Consider the following 20,694-nt stretch of genomic DNA (forward strand, 5'->3'; position numbering starts at 1 on the left):
TTCCATTAAACAAACACTTGCACACCCATTGCAATAACAAAACAAACAAAAGATTGTCAACGTCTTAAAATAAATTGCAGACATTAATTCAATATTTAACAGGCAAGGCTTACAAACACACCTTTTTATTCATCCCAGCTGTGTGTTTCCAGCATTAAAATCTAAAGAACATGCCATATCAGTGTAAACATCATGTTACCGGCTCTTCCCTGGGATAAGCCATGAGACTTTGTCAAAGAAAATATATTTTAATAAATACTGCACATGATCATTTCACCCTCTGACAGAACAAGGCTTCATTATACCTTTCTTTCCTACAGTATGACCATGGCAGATATAGGAGTACAAGCTAATTTGTAGTCCCTAAAGAAGCATCACATAAACTGTCTAAATAAGTCTCCTTTTATAGACATATAGAAACATTTTCTTTTTGGGGCATTATTATTATTGTTGTTATTATTTGTGCAAGTCTGCCTGTAACTGTAATTTTCTACCCAAGTGCTATGGCAAAAATATAGAATTCCTTGCATATGTCCATGTGAAGGATTGTAAAAGGTATTACCATTGACTGACATTTGAAAGGAAAGGGAAGATAACCACACTGACGATTGGATTTAAACCTAAGACTTGTATAATAGGAGTTTCACTGTCAACCTGGAATGAGGCACTAAGAGAACGCTGAAAATAAATGTTTTTGGAGAATTCTGATGTTGCTGCCAACTGGAGGGAAGTACCAGAGGTTTTCTGTTAAAAAAGCAGTAAAAACTGACACTGTCTTCAGGTTGGGAGTGCATTTTTTTTGCAGAGATATCTGAAGGTCTTCATTGGTATTCTTATGCAGTGTTGTTGCCATTCTAGGGTCAAAGAGGAATGCCAACTATAAATCAAACATTAGCCTAATGCACTCAAACCACAGAAACACACTTTTGTTATTGCCCTGCCCATCAGCTCGGACTTTCCGGTTTCCAAAATCTGGCACCCTGAAAAATGGAAAATGGGAAAAAACCAAATATTTCGAATCTGTGAGTTACTTAAGTAAATCAACACTTCCAAACATGATCTGTCAATGAAAACAGACCTGATGGAGTCTTAGGCAACTATGTATTGACAAATTACATCACAGCTTTGTCATGTCTATTAGCTGGTTCCTCTGGAAAAATAGAGCCACTTAGATGTAAACAGATGATATTTGGCATTTTCAGGTAGTATATCCATGGGCGAGATTTAGATATCATCAAACTTTATGCCTACATCCTCAAACTAAATTAAAAAGCCAGGAGGTAATGGCAGCTTTTCATTGGCCAGAAGCAAGAGGCATCTGGCCCCGAAAAATCCTCCATCCTAAGACCTGGATCTGGGGTTGTACTGTAATAGAAGGACAAAGGCTTAGATATGATCAGGCCTGTCTTCTCGCGATTTATTCATGTCTTCTTCAACCAAACGGCTGAAAAATGTCATCATGTCTTGGTTTCAGTAAAATTGACAGAAATGACATGTAATTCCCCAAATAATTTCAAAAGTACGCACCCGTCTTTGTACAGTTGTGCTGCATTTCTCGAGTCCTCCACACATTTTGTTCTGTTTTGATGATCAGAAAGTAAGGTCGCACATGAAAGTAATGTAATATTCACTGATGCATTAGACTTAAGCAGGGGACTCTTTCAGCTTTTCTTCACAGAAAAGAGACAGAGACAGAAGGCACCAACCTGGCAGTAACCCATGGGGACACATTTTGCCATCATGATTGGTCACATCCATTTGCTAGACCTGGACACACCTGTGTTCAAAGCATAGTGGCAGATTGATAGCAGAGCTAAGTACGACCTCGTCTGTATGAGCCTCACAGACTCCTGTGCTTTCATTAAAGCCTGGTGGCCACGACAGGCCACTAACAGGGCGATCTCCAGTTTTTCACAGCAAAATCAACTCAGGATTCTTTGATTGAACCATAAGAGAAAAATGCAAGAATAAAATGAGAAGATAAATATTTGTGTTTCTCCAAAATGTAAAGCTTTATATCCTGTACTGTGTCAAACCTTAACCTGATAGTTGCTGCGTTTGCCAGAACCCAAGGAAAAAGTGTTTTTTTGGGGGGGGGTGTAAATGTTTTTCTTTCCAAAAATTGTACATTTTACCTCACAAAAAAAACCAACCAAAATGGCTTTTTGCCGAAACACCAGGGAAAGACACAGTTTGATTTCAGTATAAAAACCATAGTTTAGTATGACTTTTCTGAGTGACACAGCGGCTGTAGAGGTCAGTCAAGTCCTGGTGTGAAAGGGGGGATCTTCAGGCTGTGTACTTCTCCTCCCCCTGTCGCTGCGTCTTGTGGTAGCGTGTGTAACTGCTATACAGCTCGTTCAGCACTTCCTTAACACCTGCTTGCAGGGCTGTGTTCAGGAACTTGAGGTCCTGCTCGATGCACAAGTCCAGGATCTTGTACACCCCCTCTGTCAGGTGGCTCTTTATCTTGGGGTGCAGCGTCACCTTGGGGAGGAGTCAGAGATCTGAGGTCAGTGTGGGGAAATGTCGCTGCCACGCAGCACAAACCCCAGTGCCTTCACACTAAGCATGGGCTTCTTTCGCCCTTCTAATGGCACTGGACAACGATCTGGGTTTCATTCTGGTGTGATAGAGGAGTTGTAAGCTCTTAAAAGGAGAAAAGAGTTGAAATCATTTGCTTAAATGCTGGTGTAGGTTACGTCAGGACTATGGCACTGTAGTAAGAATCCCATTATCTCCAGTCAAGCTATAATATAATCCACATGTTCCAAGGATACCTCCAGGTGGGTAAATTAGAAATGAAAACACATGGGCTGTTATTTTTTCCATTTCCTTGCAAGCTATTCAACTAGCAAGTATGACATAGTCAAGTCAAGTCCAGTCAGTCCTGACAATTTCAGATATCTTTATTCTTCATATTTATTTTCATACCCACACCTCATTTGCACAGGTCTTGTGGTCTGCAATTCGCTTTAAAATCATTATGTTTTCTGTCTCATGTTCAGATGTGTCAGCCTCAAGAACATACTACGTTTCGAGAGGCCGGCCTACTCAGTCATGTCCACTCAGGCCCACGGCAGCCATTCTGCACCAGCAGCTCAGGGGGAGAAGCGAAACTCAAAGTGGAATAAACAACAGTGCCTTGGGATCTTCAATAATCAAGCGGTCAGAACCCCAGATTAACCTCACACTAAATGAGGACACCTCCTACAGTCCCCAGAAAGGAAGTCCAGTTGGAAGACCACCACCTACTGGTCTACACTGGTACTGACCAGGTCCAGTCTTGCTTGGCTTCTGAGCTCAGACCTGGAGTGGGGCGTGCAGGGCTCACCTTTTGCAGCTCGCTGACATACTGAGCAATGATGAAAGAGCAGAGGACGGTGAACTGCTCCGCGACAGTGGCGATGTGCGAGCACATCCTCTCCACCAGCTGCGCGCACTTCAGCAGGAGTTCAAACTCCGCCTCAGAACCTGTGGGGCAACAGGAGAACCGCGGTAAATCCAGCCTCAGTCGCAAAAGACATTTGCTTTTGATCCTCTGCTACATTTCATGCGAGAAGAAAAAGAAAACTCAAATATAGCGCTTGTCCAGTGCATCTTGGAGACCGGGGAGGGGAGTTCTGGGACTGCAATCCAGATCTTTTGTTGCTTTTCTGCCTTGAAAATAAGCAGATGTGTTTGTTTCCCTTTTTTGGAAAAAAGAAATGCTGGCATGGCAGCATAGCAAAATGATTTCCTAAATACTTTTTTGATTATGAAGTCTCCAGGACTGGAAATCAACTCAGCCAGGGGAACACAGAACAAAACTCAAGGAAGCCCAAACATCTTTGCCTCCAATCTCAGGACGTTCATCTCAACTCTCCTGCTAAAAAAATTGAAAAACAAACTAACATATTCTGTTGGAGTCTAATTCTCATATTCCTAAATCGGTTGCAGTTTATTTCATTTAATCTACAGATAAGGATTCATAAAGTCTGGAACCTTCATTATGTTTCATTTAATTCCAGAACCATTAACTTTATACTGAAAAAAACTTTTCCTCAGAAAAGCGGGACATATTTTAGAGGGATTGGAGGATCAATCGCTTATTTGTTGCGCATTTTGTTTTTGTACTTCTGGTCACAAATTGAAAACAATACAAAGTAATTCAAAAGCTTAACTGAACAACAAGGAGGACTGAATTGCACAACGATACGTTTGACATATAAATAAAGACCTGGATGGAGACAGAGAACAGTGAACTGAAGAGGACATATACACTAACCCAGCCAAGACAGTAGTGAAAGGAAAGTGGTTGTCTGTTGATAGACAAGTATAAAAATGCCTCATCTGCCAAATGCTTTGTGAATTGGAAAATACACCAGGAAATCTTTGTGACACTGAAGCATCTTAATGTCGCATTTCTTTGCATCAAAGGGAAAACTACTACTACATTTACTTAAAAGCACCCTTTCTTCTTTAAAAGAGAATAAAATTCTTTATGGAAGTAGCTGACTTAAAAGGTTGAAATGACACAAGCTCATACTATTTCACAGGCAATTCTACATTTCCCGATTGGAATTTTTCTCATTATCCCTGCTTTTTCCCCCCGTTTGGGGAATCATTTGGGATTGATTATCCCTGGCACTGCAGTGCACACCCAGTCCTCTCCAAATGTCCATCCCTAAAGACGGGGAAGAAGTGGCGTCCTGATTGGACAGCTGCCGTGGGGGGCGGGAACAACAGCGGAACTGCAGCTAGGAGCTCCTCCTGGTTTCTGGAGCTCAACCCCAGCTCTGCCCTCTCCTTTCACAGCCACAGAGAATCGGCAGACAGCCCTGACGCACCAGCCCCGATACTTCTGCTCACTGGACAGAGAAAAAACTCTTCATCTGCGTTTCGTTGTGGTCACTTCTGCACACAACCCTGTGGGGCAAATCTTAGGAATGTACAAGAATTTGATCCTTTGTGTGGGACATTCATACTCGACAAGAAAAGAGAGCAGAAATGTTGATATTTCTGCATTTGGGCAACATGGTGCCATGGAGTTTAGCGCTGCCGTCTCACGGTTCTTGGTTCCTGGATTCAGTTCTGGAGTGGAGTCCTTCTGACTTTTCCACCCACCTTCCTAAGACACGCAGGCTGAGCCATCTGGTGTCTTTACGTGCTTTTCCAGTGTGTAATCCGGGGACATGTTTCGGGTTGCCAATGCACACCAGAAATAATTATTGATAAATGGACGGATGAATTTTTGCTCTTTCTCCTAAGCATAGAATTCACAAGCCACTCAATAATGAGTTGGTCTGCTTACACTCACTCCCAAAAACAAACAGCACTCTGCTCCTTCCCCTAATGCACCATTCACATACTTAATAAAGAAGCTGCCTGATCCCTGCTTCAGCAAAGTGACCAGTGTGTCCACCACCCATGCCTCATGGAGACAGGTGATCCCATAGGGAAGGGTACTCTACACAGGTCTGGGGGAATCCCAGGGTCAACACTGTTCTTGGCAGGGTACCAGCTGAGACTATAACATCAACCTGTAAAGCGCCAAATCTACACGATGGGTGAATCACAACAGTCCTTGTTTTTCACTGATAGTTTTAAATCCTTGCTGTCCACCCAATCTCCTGTTGTTCACGAACTCGATAACAAGGCTATGACCCCACATGTGTGGAAAGGAAAGCCCAGCTGTGAGGGCCCACTTGTGACATGCTGCACACACTCCGCAGGGCCCGGCAGGGGAGTTACTGCCCACAGGAGGAGCCGTGTGTCTCTCAGTGACATCACTCCAGATAGCCCAGGAGTCACTGCTGCACAGACAGCAGAGATTGGAGGCAATCGGCCAGCTGTGCGCTGGAGCATGGGGGATCCCCTGCTTGAGCCAGCGAGCCTCACAGTTCCACCCACAACCCCTCTAACAAGCCCTACCCTTCTCGTCCTCCGCTTTCTGCCGGCCCTCGTGCATGATGGAGGCGACCAGGCGGAAGAAACAGTTCAGGAAGCAAGGGGTCGCCTTCAGCACCACCTGGGCAGGATTCACAAAAAGAAAGAAACAGCAGTAGGGCAGCAGGACAATTCTGCATCCAGACCTCCCCCCCCCCAACAAACATTAATGCCTGGGTTTATCTTAGAGTAATAGAAAAATAACTAAACCAAACACTAAGTCTGCAAGAAACTAGGTTTCGAATGAATTAACAGCTCCGGGTGCTATGTAGATACTTCCTTGCATCCCACAATTGGCTATATGGGGAAAACCTTCTGCCGTAAATTCATCTCAACTTCAATTCTGAATCTCAATGTGAATGGGGAGAAAAACAGCTCAAGTGATCTGGCCTTGTCGGTAGAGCATGAGACTCTGTTCTCAGGGTAGTGGGTTTGTGTCCCACGTCGGGCGCCAGGTCCTCCATGTTGGAGGTACACGGCACAAGGCTAACAGCCCCGTCCCGTAAAAAAACTTATGTTACAGTAATGGCAACAGGATGTTGCTGCCCCGATTTGCTGGAAGGCAGAATGGGCAAACATCCATCCATAATCTTGTACTCTACAACCAGGTACATGCCTGTCTAACCCTAGATTACCAATAGCTGAACTGGGATGTCCCATGAGATGTTCTGTGACTTGTGGAAGAGTTTACCTAACAGATCCGTTAACGGTTTCCATCTAACATCAAAATTGCAGACCACCCATCTGGGATATTATCTCATCCCAAGGAAAAAAAACAAGTGCATACTCAGCCAATAACAGTATTTTAAAAATGGGCGGCTGTGCCACTTTTTTGACAGGACTGATTCATTGCTTTTTAAAATTCAAGTGAAGAGCCAAACATAGGAATAGTGACAACACAGAATTTAACGGTGTAAGACTTTAGCTTTAAATTGCTTCCTTTTTTAGTGCTTTTTAATTGGAACAGGATTAAAAGCCTCATTATTTCTAATTACGCTTCATTAATTTTTAGAATCCATGGCACATGCAGTTTAATATCTGTGTTTCTCTCTATCATCTACAGTGGGTGCATGAACACTCTTTGAAGCCATAGTTTTGTTCTGAGAGAACAACAGGCTTTGATATGATTTATTACTGATTCGTCTTAGTTTCATACAGATGTTCACATCTGTTTGAAGTTAGAGACATGGCCTTCAATGTGTTGCTTTGCAAAGGCTGTTGATTTTATTCAGTCCTCCATTTTTTCCCCACTAACACAAGTTTTTACTATAGTACTGATTTGGGTGTCTTTCTGATGTAATACATGTTACAAAGTGTTTTGACATACATATACATAACAACCATACTATAGTTTACGGGTTGCAAAATTATACTTAATAAATGGATAATAAGCCAGCTGTTACATTTATAAATGATTATAAATGGAATACGATACCTTCTGTAAATAAACCAAACCAGGGGCTAGGTTAAGGGATTCACGCTATGGTCAGAATTAGGATTTGTTTTGAAAATGTAACTGGTCTACAGCATTGGTGGTTATTATCACATTCGTCACATTACTGATGCTGCAATAATATATCCAGTTTGTAAAATATTCAGATATGACATTTGCAACATTTTATGTAAGATGATATCCAAATAGCTATACATAACTATGTATCGCTAACACGTCTTCAGCTAAGGCACACGTGTACTGTATGATTAAAAGCTAAAATACACAGGAACAATGGATATTCTAGCCTTATCAGAAATGATACTGCAAAATAGATGGGATAAAAATGTGTCAAGAACTTATGTAAGGCTTTGTTGCCTGAAGCTGATCACAGAATCCCAGTATCGATCTGCACCTTGTTCCTTGAAGAATCTCTAAGAATCATCTTGAAAACTATGGCTGTTGTTATTGTATAAAGAAACACCTTTCATTGTCCTTCATACATGCAATACAAATGCAATACAGTGCTAATAGACGGCTGTGGGGTGGTACTGTGGCTCAGGATCGCGCCAGTGGCTGGAAGGTTGCCGGTTCATATCCCGTGGCTGGTAGAGGAATCCTACTCCGTTGGGCCCCTGAGCAAGGCCCTTAACCCCAACTGCTCCAGGGGCGCCGTATAAATGGCTGACCCTGCGCTCTGACCCCCAGCTTCTCTCCCTGTCTGTGTCTCATGGAGAGCAAGCTGGGGTATGTGAAAAGACAAATTCCCATTACAAGAAATGGTATACGGCTAGTAAAGTGATTACATCTTACATCGCTTATTTTTAGAGGAAGCAAGCAAAGTAAAGTCCCAGAAGGGAAAAGGTGCCCGGACACAGAGGAGAAAATTCTCACCTGTGGGTGACACTGTATAACAGTGAAGAGAACCTCATGAATGGCCAGGAACACAGCGTAGTAGTCCTGCACCGTGAGGTGGTCAAGCGGCACAGACTGCAGGGCACCGAACACAACCGTCACGTGATGGGGGTTGGTGATGAGCCCCTCCCCTTGGCGAAGCAGAGCTCTGACTGCCTCCAGGGCAGGGACAGCCAGCCCAGGGGTGAGTGCCACCTCCTTACCGGCCTCCTTCAGCACTGACTGAGAACCAGGGAAGACAGAAAAACAACTGAGCGGCGCAGTGAGAGCAAACTTCAGCCGCATTCTTTGTGGAAGAGGAGCATCAGAACATAAGAGAGGTGACGAATGAGAGGAGGCTAGACGGTCTATCTCTCCAGATCTCATCCAGGTGTTTCCTGAAGGAGGCCAGGGTATCGGCTTCAACTGCACGGGCAGCTTAATCCAAATACCCACAATCCCTTGGGTAAACAAGTGCCTCCTACTCTCTGGTTTAAATGTGCAACCACGCATTTCCACTTGTGTCCTCTGGTTCATGTTTCACCGCTCATTCTGAAGAAGTCCTCTGGGTTGACTCTGTTAGTCCCTTTGAGGATTCTGAATACTTGAATCAGAACCCCTTGTAGTCTTCTCGAGACTAAAAAGGTTTAGTTCCTTTAGCCTGTCAGTGGAGGATAATTTCCCTTAAACCCTGGAATGTATCTGGTTGCTCTTCAATGGACAAGTAATCCAGAGAAATCAATTTGGAAAGATTGGGGACTCTAATTAAAACGAGCCCCAAAGAGCATTATGCTCTTACTGTATATATAAAGAGGCCGTTTCACCTTCCGGTCCCACCTCTCCCATCACCTCAGTGTCATCAGAAACCAAACCTCTTTGTGATCCCAAACATGGATCAGAAGTGACACTGAGGGCCTATTGCAAATGACTCTGAAACAGCAGTTACTGTAGCACAGGAAACTCTTTTGGATAGAAGTGTCTGCTGAATGACTAATTATACAATTTACTAGACACAGAAAACATGGACAGAAGTGTGAGGAATGTAGTAAGAACATGGCTCGTTTTGTATAGATGCCCCTCTCTCTCCAAACGGGTTTCTCTTGCCAATTAAATGTTACTTTCCATAATTCAAATATCCCCCACAAGCTGTCAATAATGAGAAAACAGTGAATGGAGCTGTAAGAGAGCAGCACTGTTGAGAATGAACCCAAACTGGCAGGGCTCAACATCAACAGCTCTTCATAGACCAAAGGGACCTCATGGAAGTCAGGGTCAAAGCAGAGAGAGAGCTGGAACGCAATTAGGTTTTGTTGACGACAGATAAGGTGTTTCTAATTTCAGAGCTCTTTATATTCTAGCCTCAAGGCTCTCATTTGCAAAGAAAACATGTTGCTTTGCAACGTTTATACAACAGTGAAACGGATCCAAAGTAAACACACGAAGGGGTAGAAAACATATCCAGAAAGCGTGTGCGGAGAAATAGCAGATGCTGCTTTTAAAATTGAAGGCATTTTTTGAGCACAAACGCCACGACTTCAAACCCTGTCAGTACGCCCCCCAAATCAGTAACAAATGATTCAAGGTAGGCCTGGAGGAATCTGTGCGCTCAGAATGTGCAATGTTCCTGCTAACAAAGCATTCTGAATTAGACATTATTTAGATAGGTAGACTTTGTTTAAAGTGGTGAAAGTTGTAATTCTTTCTTCCCATAAAAACTGCTATTCCCTCCAGGGTGTCTGAAGAACCACAATGACAGCAGCACTGGTAGTATGGAAGAGGGCTACAAGGCACAAGCTGAAATACAACACTAAAACACTAAAATATGACCTGCTGTAATAAACATGTCCCTCAAGTGCTTTCATGTCTTTTCCAGAGGAAAGCCATCAAAACCACTGACATAGGTTTCTTCTTTAAAACAGACATGGTCTGTCTTTGAGCCAACAAAAGACATCCTTTGTTTTTAAACAAAAGCTTTCTCTGGAAAGCGCATTTAAACAACCTGAAAATACCCAAAGCAAAAAACGCTTTGACAAAAGTTGGTCCTAAACTACATTTGCATACACGGTACTACATCCAGAACGTTTTTTTCTAAGTAAAGGTTTACAATGCTTTTTTATCCCGGAATAAATTTTAGTTAAAATGCCCAGACTGTGTTTAACTGACAAATGCTTTCATTTTACTGTTAAATTCCATCCAACAAGTGCAAATTTACAAGCGGGCCTACGGAACAGTATACAAAGTCTCCTGAAGAAATTTCAAAATCGCCGAGATAACAGGTGACAATACCCAAAGCGATCTCTGAAATATCCCACTCAATGCTTTTCTGTTAAATCTTTTTTCAAACAACTGGTTGTATAAATGCATTTATATCAAAAGCATCTCTCACAGCTGGTTAGGGTTTCCCCACTGCAACACAGTCAAAAGCAAAACTATTTACTTGCAGTTTTTACATCACACATACCCTTACCGAGTGTGAAGAACAGCACAAATTAACACTCTGGTACTCTGGGCTATTAATACTTAATAATAAGCATGCACCGCTTGTCCAAAGAAACTCATACGCTTCATCACAGCCCTCTCAGTCCTTTCAGTAGCACAGACACTTTTTTGCTGACAAGAGTAACCCAAACTTTCCTCCCCAGTTTCAGAGAAGCTCAAACTGCAGAACCAGGTTGGGGCAGTGTGAGAGCGAAACTTTCACCTGTCACTTTTGGGGTCCACCTCTGCGACAGGTGTGTTTGCCATTTTGGCCTGCGGGATAGGGCACAATCACTAGCATGGACCGGAGATGGACAGCGTAGACCACTGTCTGAAGATATGGGTGCTTGGGGCTTCAACAGAGCAGGACAGCAGCTCTGGTGATTTCTACAAAACACAGCTCTGTCTGACTGCAGATCCTGGAGCTGCCTGCACCCCACAGTCTTAGACACACAGACAGGCAGGCGGTTTGGGTTCTTTTCTTTCACTTAGCGCAGTATTGCTCACTAGGTCGGAGGTGCAATCAGGCCCCCTTCTTTGTAAAAGGCTTGGGGGTTTGCGAGAACTCCCATAACACAGTCGTGCATCCAGAGGCTTCATGCATTTTATGCATTGCTTCACACTTCAAACACGCAAAATGTGTGGAGTTCCGAGCTATTTATAGAGAGATGATTCACCACTGGCTCTTCCGTCATGAAAGTAGCTTTCAAATTCAAAATAAGCAAGAGGCAGTTCAAGTTCTGAGCAGAAACACAATATTAACACTGATGATGGTGATAATGATCATCGGATGTAAGTCAGTATGAGAGATACTACTTGGATCATACCTGCTGTTCGGCTGAAGAAATGAAGTAGCACGGACAAATGACCAACAAAATACTGACCACTAGGGTACTGATGATCTGGGGTGCCAGGAACCAGAAGACCTTAGCGCAGTCTTCCTCCATGGGGCAGCTCACGAGTAATTTGGTTAACATCACTGATGAAAAGACTTCCTGAAAAAGACACAGCAAGCTTCAGTAAGTGGTCGCAGACGCTGGCCTCCAAAGGTTTTAAGAAGGAATTTCAGGAATCTAAAAACCCCTACTGCACTTCTCCTGCATCATAATTTTAATTTACAGGTACTTCAAAGGGATTTACTGCACATGTACAAAAGGCTGGACTGTTCTGAAGTGCTATACAGTATACACATGGAAAAAAGGGTGTTGGGTGTTGGCTCCTGATATTACAGATGGATTTTTAAACTTGATAACAACCTATTTTAATCATAGTTATATTAAATGCAACATCAATTTCAGTGAAAGCAAAGACGGGGTTTGCCTAAAAATGCACACATTTTTAAAAGTTACTTCTGAGTCTTAGATGAACCTGGCAGGAATGACTCTAAGTAATATTATTAAAAGCCTTTTACAATTAAGGGTGTAATAGTACTCATAAATCACACTGTGACACATTCTGTGATATAGCGCTGGCAATACAATATGCATTTCAGCAGGGTCACTGCGTGGCAAATCAGGGCACCTCAAGCACAGCACCGTCTCAGAGTTTAATGAAACTTATTTCCTACGGTATATTTTAATGGAAAACATCAAATCTGAACATTGCAACTCCACTGAACCAGCTGTCAGGAAATTAGTCTCTGTTGTAGGCTCTGAGCCGATGATCTGACATTCAGTTCTCTGCACCTCAAAACTGGTTTGTGATATTGACACAGCTTATATTAATGTAAGTAAGCAAGAATAATTTATTCTATTTAACACTTCAACAGTGATTACACTTTAAAATAATGGCCTTGAGCTTAGACCTGGATCTCTAAGAAGCTCTGAATTTCTTGTTTAAATTGAAATTGTACATTTACAGCACGTACATATATGTACAAAATCGAACAAAATATGAAATTGAAGAGAAAATGTGTTAAATCAATTTTGGAATGAAAGCCTTATTCAGATCAAACGTTGCTTAACAGTTTATCTCACCTACATAACCATTCTTTGCATGATTTGTATTATACAGGGTCCTGCCATGTTAAAAAGGAACAGCTTTAGTATCTACAACAGCTGTGACAAAACACCCGGCACAAAAAGGCAGAGCCACCAACACGTCAGTATCTGGCATCGTGACCTTTTGAATAAGACAGATCCTTATACAACCAGGAAGCAGGCACGCTCCCAGGCGAACCGGGCTGCGCAGAGGGAGAACAGGGTGAGAGAATATTCCGTGAAGATGCCGGGCGCTGCAGTAGACAACGTCGACCGCGACTCACCCCAGTGCGGCCACTCCGAAGCCATGAAGCCCCCATTCCGTCTCTCAGCGCAAGCAGGGTGAAGCGGAACTGCTCCTGGGTGCTGCTGGACACCAGCTGCTCCACAAGTTCCTGCAGGGGGGTTTCTAGTTTCCTGACCTCAGCCAGTGAAAGCCAGGGAGCTAAACAACAGTGAAAGACGATGTCATATCCATTCAATCCCATTCTAGAGAGGGACTGGCTAAGTCAGTTACTGCACGATGACTATTATATGACATATCATTCATAGAATACAAGATTTATTTTAATGTTAACCTTTATAGTGAACAGGTATTGCAATGTAATAATCGGGGCCAGTAATTACACAACTTATTGAACTGATGCAGAATCACATGTTTCAGACTGAATGTGCATGGATGCTGTTAATAATACTTCTGCATATGCTACATTAGCAGAAAACTGGTGAACAAGTCACAGGTGTGCTCATGACCATGTTACATGTCACAGTTAAAGGCCTCTCTTAAGAGGAGGGATGAGGAACTCCAATCCTCAAGGTCACGCAGGATCCTGCAGTTTTCATTCCAGCTCAGATATCAATATTCTTTCTTTCTAAGCTTGTACTCAGGAAGACTGCAGCTTGCAGGACTGGAGTTGCCTATCCCTGCTTTAGAGCTCCGGGTTAGGGTCATTACCTGTGAGCAGGTTTTTTACGTTTTGCACAGTGGACATGTAAAAGCTGTCTAATCCTGGCTCCTTGGTTCTCTCTGCTGCTGGACAGAAGGCCGTGAGGAACCGGAGTGCTGAGCTGAGGAAGTCCAGGGGTCGAGGAGAGGAAGACAGCTCCCGCAGGATCTGCTGGGCAAAGCCCCAGTAAAGTCCCGAATAGCGCAGACACTGCCTCTCCTGGCACTCTCCCTCTGGGGACTCTGACGAGCCACGGGCCAGCTCTGCCTCCAGGAGGACTGTCACCATGGAGACGGAGAAGGACTGCCCCAGCATGCTGCAGGACTGGCTCTTCAGGCAGGTCTGGATCACAGGTCCCAGAGTGTCCGTCACCCTCTCCAGAAGGCCCAACAGGGTTTCTTCCAGTTGCTTGCTCTTGTCAAGATGTGAAATCATGACCTTGCACAGAGTGGCCAGGGACGCCAACAGAAGCTGGACACAGCCAGGCCTATGAGCTCCCACCTGCTGTTTGGACAAAATAGCGGATGCCACGTCACCGCCGATGACAACAGACACAAACTTTTCCAGATTAAGACGGACACTCTTCCTTCTCTCTATTATCACCTCAATGAAGCACTGAAGGAAGTTCTGAATTATGTGAAGGAAGGCCAGCCAGGCCGTATTCTCCACAGCTCCAAACAAGTGCTTCTTGCTCAATGAAAACAGGAAGACCATCACTGCTTCTAAGAAGTCACTGCCATGCACCACTCTTAGGATAGACCCCATATTTCTTCCAGACTGCATAGAGGCCAGGAGAAGATAGACTTCCTGCAGCAACCCTACAGTTATTGCACTCTCAGTGTCACACCTGGTGTAGATGTTTGTAGCCATGAAGAACAAAAGTAGAGCAAACTCTGTGTGGTCTTCAGGAGACAGACCATCAGGGTTCAGGGTTCTGGCAACTTGAAGCAATTCCAGAAGGCTTTCTAGCTGTGATTCCGACAAAACGATCGGGTCACAAGTCTTGGAGGAGCGCAGGATCTCTTGGGCTGCAGTCTCTAGTCTTGTCCAAGCAGCAGCAGGATCACGAGTGTGGCTGCTCGCTTCCAAGACAGTACCTCCTTTCTCATCTCCAGCCACAGAACTGTCCAACGTAGCTAACAGCTGGAGGCCTTCATTCTGGGGACCTTGTTCGGAAGCACAGAGGATTCTGATGATCTTTCGGGACACACACCTGACAAAAGCTGAATACACAGATGGTAACTCAACAAGTATCATGCTGTTAAGCAAGTGCTTGGAAATAAGAGAAACTGAGAGGCAGGTTCCTTGTTCTTCTTCGCCACCTGACGCATCCCTGTGAAGGACAGAGCTCAGAAGAGCATTAGCTAGGTCAGAAAGATCTTCATCCGAAAGGTATGGAGTAATCAAAGCTAAGTTTGAAGTAACAAGAAACCAATGAGCCGCGGGATATGTGTTGGCATCTACACTGCTGATCTGAGTGTCCCACAGCTTGGAGTCCAGTTGGGTTAGGGAGCCGTTCCCTGAACGCAAAATAAACTCAGCAGACTTACAAAGCGAGTCCTGGATGTGGGGATCCGGTGCAAGATCCATCCTCAGGGAAAGTTTTTTAATTTTCTGGAGAGCCAGGAGCTCCAGCAGCAGCTGACTGACAGGACTACAGTCATGATCCTTTGGCGCAAGCGCGTCCCAGCCCTCTGCTGACATACCAGGTAGAAGGGCTGTGCCCTCATCCGTGACAAGGCTGTCGGATGGGTCAGCTGGGGAGACATACTTGCTACAGTGAAGCTGACAGAGGGTGTCCACCTCCACCCAGGTGTAACTGAGAAGCAGAGCAGCTTCCCTCACCTTTTCAATCCACAGAGCTCCTGGCAAGTGTTCCTGGAGAAGTCGAATCAAAGGTCTTAAAATCCCAAGCATTTCACCCAGAAGACTTTGTGAGCGCTTCACAATGGGAGCTGGGGTACTATTATCCAGGCACTTCACATTGAAGAGCACGAAATGCAGAACCAAGCTCAGTGAGAACAGTTTCAAGGCCATGTCATCCTTCCCCTGCAGGTCGGGGAGCAGGTAAGTGTGGCACTTCTCAAGAATCATGCTACAGATCTCCAAGCTCTGGCCAGGAGAAACGTCCAAGAGACACTTGCTAAGGTTCCCACAGACGCCAGCAGACAAGACTGGCGGCCTCAGATCATCAGCAGCTGGGCGGCAGATTATGACCAGGACCTCATCAAAGAGCCTGGGAAGCTGACGCAGTTTCGCATAGACCTGAAGCAAATCACCAAGCAAAGCTTCTCGGGCTTTTTGTACACGTGGCTCATTGCAGTCAGCATCGATCCAGGCTGAGGACACAAGTTCATCGAGATCGGGCTCCACTATCAAGTGGTTGAGCAACAGGAGAGCCTTCAGGCACCTGTACCAGGCTGGAATTGTGGGCTGCACATTGTTAAACAAAAACTGGGCCACTTTTCTGTAGAACAGAAACTGGGCCTCACTGTGGTGGATTCGGTCCGCAGCTACGTTATACAGGTCTGCACTCAAGCTGAAATTCAGGAGGTTCTCCAGAGAAAGCAAAGCAACATTCCAGTTCCCAGCACTGGACAGCTCCTCCACTGACCTTTCTTCAAAAAGGCCCAAAGCAGCAACAAAGCGTGCAAGCAAGTGGAAGCCGACCAGCTGGTTCTGTCCTCCTTTGCAGAAGGCATCCAAGGAAAACTTGAAGAGCAAAGGAAGCGAATTCGCTCGAACGATAAAACCCACAGTGGGATCACAAAATTCAGCATCACCAAGCTTCTCGATTATCATGCGAACCGGGGACAGCAAGCCCTTCGAGACGGCCGCCTTCTTGGCTCCGGCCGCTTCCTTTCCTCGAAGAAGTTCCTCCGAGTACGACGGGAGGTGATCCGGCAGAAAAAGAGCAGACTGCAGCACCGCCTCCAGTTTGCCCCGGGTGTCCCTGCCCAGGTGCTGGCGGACGGCAATGCCGTCCTCGGCCGTCCCCGTCCTGGACATCAGGAGGTGCCTCAGGAAGAGGAAGGGTGGGAGGAGGTGGCTCGTGACCTGGGCAAACACACGGTTCGCGTTGCCCTGCTGCTTCTGCACCACCAGGTAGCTGCTCAAGGCCACGAGCAGAACTTCAAAGACCCGAAGTCTCAGTGGCTCCTCAGATGCCCGTGATGGCAACAGGGAACAGGCGAGCGCACAGAGGCGACCGAGCAGCTCGATCATCAGCTCGTATTTGGCGGTATAAGTGACTGACAGCGCAGCGGAAGACAGAATGCTCTGGCAGCAGCTCAGCACCGGGGAGACATTCAAAGGTGACGTCGACCCTGTAGATTCGGAAATCCTCTCATTTATGACCTACAACGAGTACAAAGGACACAAGGTGCTCAGTGAACCAAAAAACTGGCCTCATGCATTTTTGGCAGAGCGATTCTGATACACATTTTAAACATCTGTCCTATGTTATATTCATAGACACCGAGCTCTGTTTTATTAATAAAAGTGGCATTCAGATGCAAATCATGCAGTCATAGCCATTAGGAGCTGTGCAAAGATCTGGCACTTACTGGTTTATGGATTACTGGCCTATGCAACATTACAAATTCATTATTTGTCTGAATAGGTTTATATAAAGCTTCCACTGCCTACTGGGCAAGATATTTCACACCAGAAAAAAAAATCGTTGGAGTGATCCACTTACCTGCGCCATCGCAAAACGTAAGCTGATGGTTTTGCCTTTGTTGAGCAGACTCTGAAGCTTCTTGCTGTGCAGAATGTCATCCAGGTAGGCCCATAAACCGTCCACTAAATGTTGCTGCAATTCAAACTTCTTGCCATAATAGCCAATCAAAGCATGGCTCACCCAATCGAGTAATACCTAACAATCAATGAAGAAAAAGTAGATGTACATTAGAGGGGAGCTGCGCCGCTATTTTTATATTTTGGGGTTAGGAAGAATCAGAACTGATGAGTGCATTTCATACCACAGTAAATGTACAATGTACACTGTAATTTGTAAAACCTCCGATTCACATCACAAAATAGACTATATTTCCAGGTATGCACAGTGCCATATTCTGAAATTCAGAATGAACCAATAAAACTTCCAGTCAGGTGAAGTGGCCCTATTACACTCTACACAAGCAGTGTTTACAGCTCTTATAATCCAATACAAATAATGCTCTTGATTTTGAGATGGTTTTGCAGCCTAATACTACTTACTTGTTAACTCTGCTTGCAGGTCACATTGGAACATTCCTGTGATGAAATGTCTGCTGCACAACCTGTACTTATTCACTCCTCATTACAGTACATTAGTCATTACAGTGACTAGTGAGCAGGAAGAGTCGCCTCACGTCACAATTTTCGTAAACTCTCTCTCTCGCCTGTGGTGAGACCAACAGTTTGCGACAACATGGCAACTATACAGTACCTTCCCAAAGTCCACAATTTTGTGCTAAATTCAAAATCTATCAACTATTTTTTTTCAGCTCTTTTATGCTTGGACAGATTTAACATTTATCTCATGTTGAGCGTTGACTCTGTGGCTAAGGATCTGCGCCTGTGGCTGGAAGGTTGCCGGTTCAAATCCCGTGGCCGGCAGAGGAATCCTACTCCGCTGGGCCCCTGAGCAAGGCCCTCAACCCCAACTGCTCCAGGGGCGCCATGTAAATGGCTGACCCTGCGCTCTGAGCCCAAGCTTCTCTCCCTGTCTGTGTGTCTCATGGAGAGCAAGCTGGGGTATGCAAAAAAAGACAAATTCCCAATGCAAGAAATTGTATAGAGCCAATAAAGTGAACTTATCTTATCAAGTTTATATGCTTAGTAGTAATTTATTTAGAACAAACGAATTCAGTGAAAAACCTTTTTAAAACACTTCACAAAAGCTCTGTGATATGCATGTGCCGTTTCACAGCACTGCAGAGCATACAAGGAGACAAACATTTAAGTATTAATGGAACAGGATCAACTTGGAATGGAAGGATTAACTTCTTAGTGGAAAGAAAAAGAAAAACTGACCTATTTTAGTCTATTTTCTTCATCTTCTTCTCAGCTTTGAATTAATCTCTTCTTAACAGCTAACTGCACTGCTCCAGACTCTGCACCTTTTGCATGGACTACCATGTTTTTTTTCTCACTGCTACATATTTATTGCTCTACATAGCTTATTTATTGTTCTGGTTGTTGTTATTTATTATGCTTGTAATGTACTGACTACATTGTGCGGAGTCGCCTATTGCACTGTGTATGTCCTGAGAGATCAGTGCGATTAACAATTCCAATGTACATGTGCATATGGCAATAAACACCTCTTCTACTCTGCTCTGCAGCTGACACAGCTGGTCCATATAACCATTAATGCTGTGACTCTCCAGTGTGACCACAGACCTCGTGTGCAGCACAAGAGAGACGTTGTTGGGACTAGCTCACTGTGAGTGCGCCCAGTGAGACCTTGCCTGTTCTTTGTTGGGTAGGAAGCACTGCGGGGAGACCCAGGCGAAGCGGGCTAACTTCAGCTTGTCCTCCCAGGGGGTCCGGGGGCTTCTCAGCTTCAGGTGAACACCAGAGTAGATCGCAGCCATGGCGACGACCCCGAGCCGGGACAGGAAACCTCCGGCAACACTGGACACTACAGCACAACCGACCCCTTGTGAGAGAAGGGGCCAGAAGCAAGGCATACTCAAGATCTCTTCCCAAAGGCCTGACGCCTCACTTTTCAAATAATATATAATAAGTTACATTAAATTAAATGTCTGTACAGCTTATCCTCACTCTCTATTTTTCACAGTTCCTCATTCTATTATCATTCTGATATCGATCCTACAATGATGAAAGCATCTATTAGTCTAGGAGATTGTTGCACTGTAAGCATCTATAAATATTTTAATAAGTATTAATAGTATTGCTAGGAAAATCGAGGCAGGACCGTACTTTGAAATACCGGCAATTATTGAACTAAAGAATGCATTTCTATATTATCTCACTAGGGGGAGAAGAAGACACATCATTTGTCACGTTTTGCTGATCGGGTTTATTCATCTTATAAAAGTACATTAATTGTCCAATGATGTTGTCTGGGTTCAACACATTAAAAATGAATTTTAATTATTTTATCACAAAAGTCATACCGTTTCACTAAAGGCGCTGCTGTTTTTCACATGGTCCTATTTCGCTCCCTTCTCCAGTGGTCATTCGTCTCCAGGAACAGACTCCCGAGTACCAGATCTGATGAAGGACAGTGAGAATTTCAGCCGAGAACCGCTGGTCGTTACAGAATAAGGACCTAACTGATTTCCGCGGGCACTTACTATCACCTTTCTTTCATGTCACTGCAATACTGAAAGGCTGACGGTATATTGACAGGACTGGATATTGAGCGCCAACAAATTTCCAAGTGCAATTCTTGAACAGTTTATAAGTCAAAAGGAAAAAGTAAAGGTTTATTCCATTCTTCAGGAGTGGCTCCACTGCCGAAACGTTGTTTCTTTTCTTTTCAGCAGGGAATAAACCTTTACTTGTTCGTTGCAGCCTACGCATGCTGACGCAGCTCCCTACTTGAATGTTATAAATCAGCCTATTCATTCATTCCATGCCGTTTATTTCAAATAAAAACTGCTAATGGATACATGCAGAGTTTAGCACAGCAGCGTCCATGAAAAACATCTTAGTTTTTCATCGGTAATAAAACAATATACAGACCCTATTACACATTCATAACTATAAACTAGTATAATAAATAAGAATAATTTCAGTAGATACCGATTACCTGTGTACAAATATATGACCATTTAATGTATTTTTACACATAAAACAGAAACTGTAGTTTACAGATCGTCAAAACACAGCAATCTAACGACTCGAAAGAACGATTGACATTTCATCTATAAACATTGCGTTTAAAAACAAAATAAATGTTAAAACTTATACATAAAAGACATTTTTCTCGTACTCGGTTGCTGATTGCCTTCGCACGTGTTAAACCAGCCTGTTGCTTGAAAATTGACCTTTCACGTCTTGCCCTTCAACCCCAGACAAA

At 44.1% G+C, this 20,694-nt stretch overlaps 1 protein-coding gene across 3 annotated transcripts; it reads right to left on the reverse strand.

Annotated features, from left to right (window-relative positions):
* Positions 1–1,987: 1,987 nt before the first annotated feature.
* urb2 (URB2 ribosome biogenesis homolog) lies at positions 1,988–20,679 on the reverse strand. Of its 3 annotated transcripts, none has more exons than XM_088609543.1 (11): positions 20,608–20,679; positions 19,787–19,883; positions 19,115–19,287; positions 17,359–17,535; positions 13,667–17,015; positions 12,996–13,156; positions 11,617–11,727; positions 8,255–8,497; positions 5,914–6,010; positions 3,335–3,474; positions 1,988–2,487 (listed from the first exon to the last, which is right to left on the reverse strand). In XM_088609543.1, exons 3-11 carry the CDS (start codon positions 19,238–19,240, stop codon positions 2,290–2,292), a joined length of 4,602 nt encoding a protein of 1,533 aa, XP_088465669.1. In that variant the 5' UTR covers positions 19,241–19,287; positions 19,787–19,883; positions 20,608–20,679; the 3' UTR covers positions 1,988–2,289. The 3 variants fall into 3 exon arrangements, with proteins under 3 accessions (XP_088465669.1, XP_088465667.1, XP_088465668.1); XM_088609541.1 differs by having other exon boundaries at positions 19,115–19,305; XM_088609542.1 differs by lacking the exon at positions 20,608–20,679 and adding an exon at positions 20,425–20,552 and having other exon boundaries at positions 19,115–19,305.
* Between the last annotated feature and the right edge of the window lie 15 nt (positions 20,680–20,694).

The sequence above is a fragment of the Lepisosteus platostomus genome, chromosome 17 (genome assembly GCF_059453375.1).
Source record: "Lepisosteus platostomus isolate fLepPlt1 chromosome 17, fLepPlt1.hap1, whole genome shotgun sequence".
In the NCBI taxonomy this organism is placed as follows: Eukaryota; Metazoa; Chordata; class Actinopteri; order Semionotiformes; family Lepisosteidae; genus Lepisosteus; species Lepisosteus platostomus.

What these genes read in the sequence shown, in the direction of transcription:
- urb2 (XM_088609543.1), bottom strand. Translation starts at nt 19,240, where the DNA reads ATGGCTGCGATCTACTCTGGTGTTCACCTGAAGCTGAGAAGCCCCCGG. An exon ending in TTATACAGTGTCACCCACAG is followed by an intron (nt 6,011 to 8,254) that starts GTGAGAATTTTC and finishes AATCCTGCCCAG; the next exon opens with GTGGTGCTGAAGGCGACCCC. An exon ending in ATGTCAGCGAGCTGCAAAAG is followed by an intron (nt 2,488 to 3,334) that starts GTGAGCCCTGCA and finishes CTCCTCCCCAAG; the next exon opens with GTGACGCTGCACCCCAAGAT.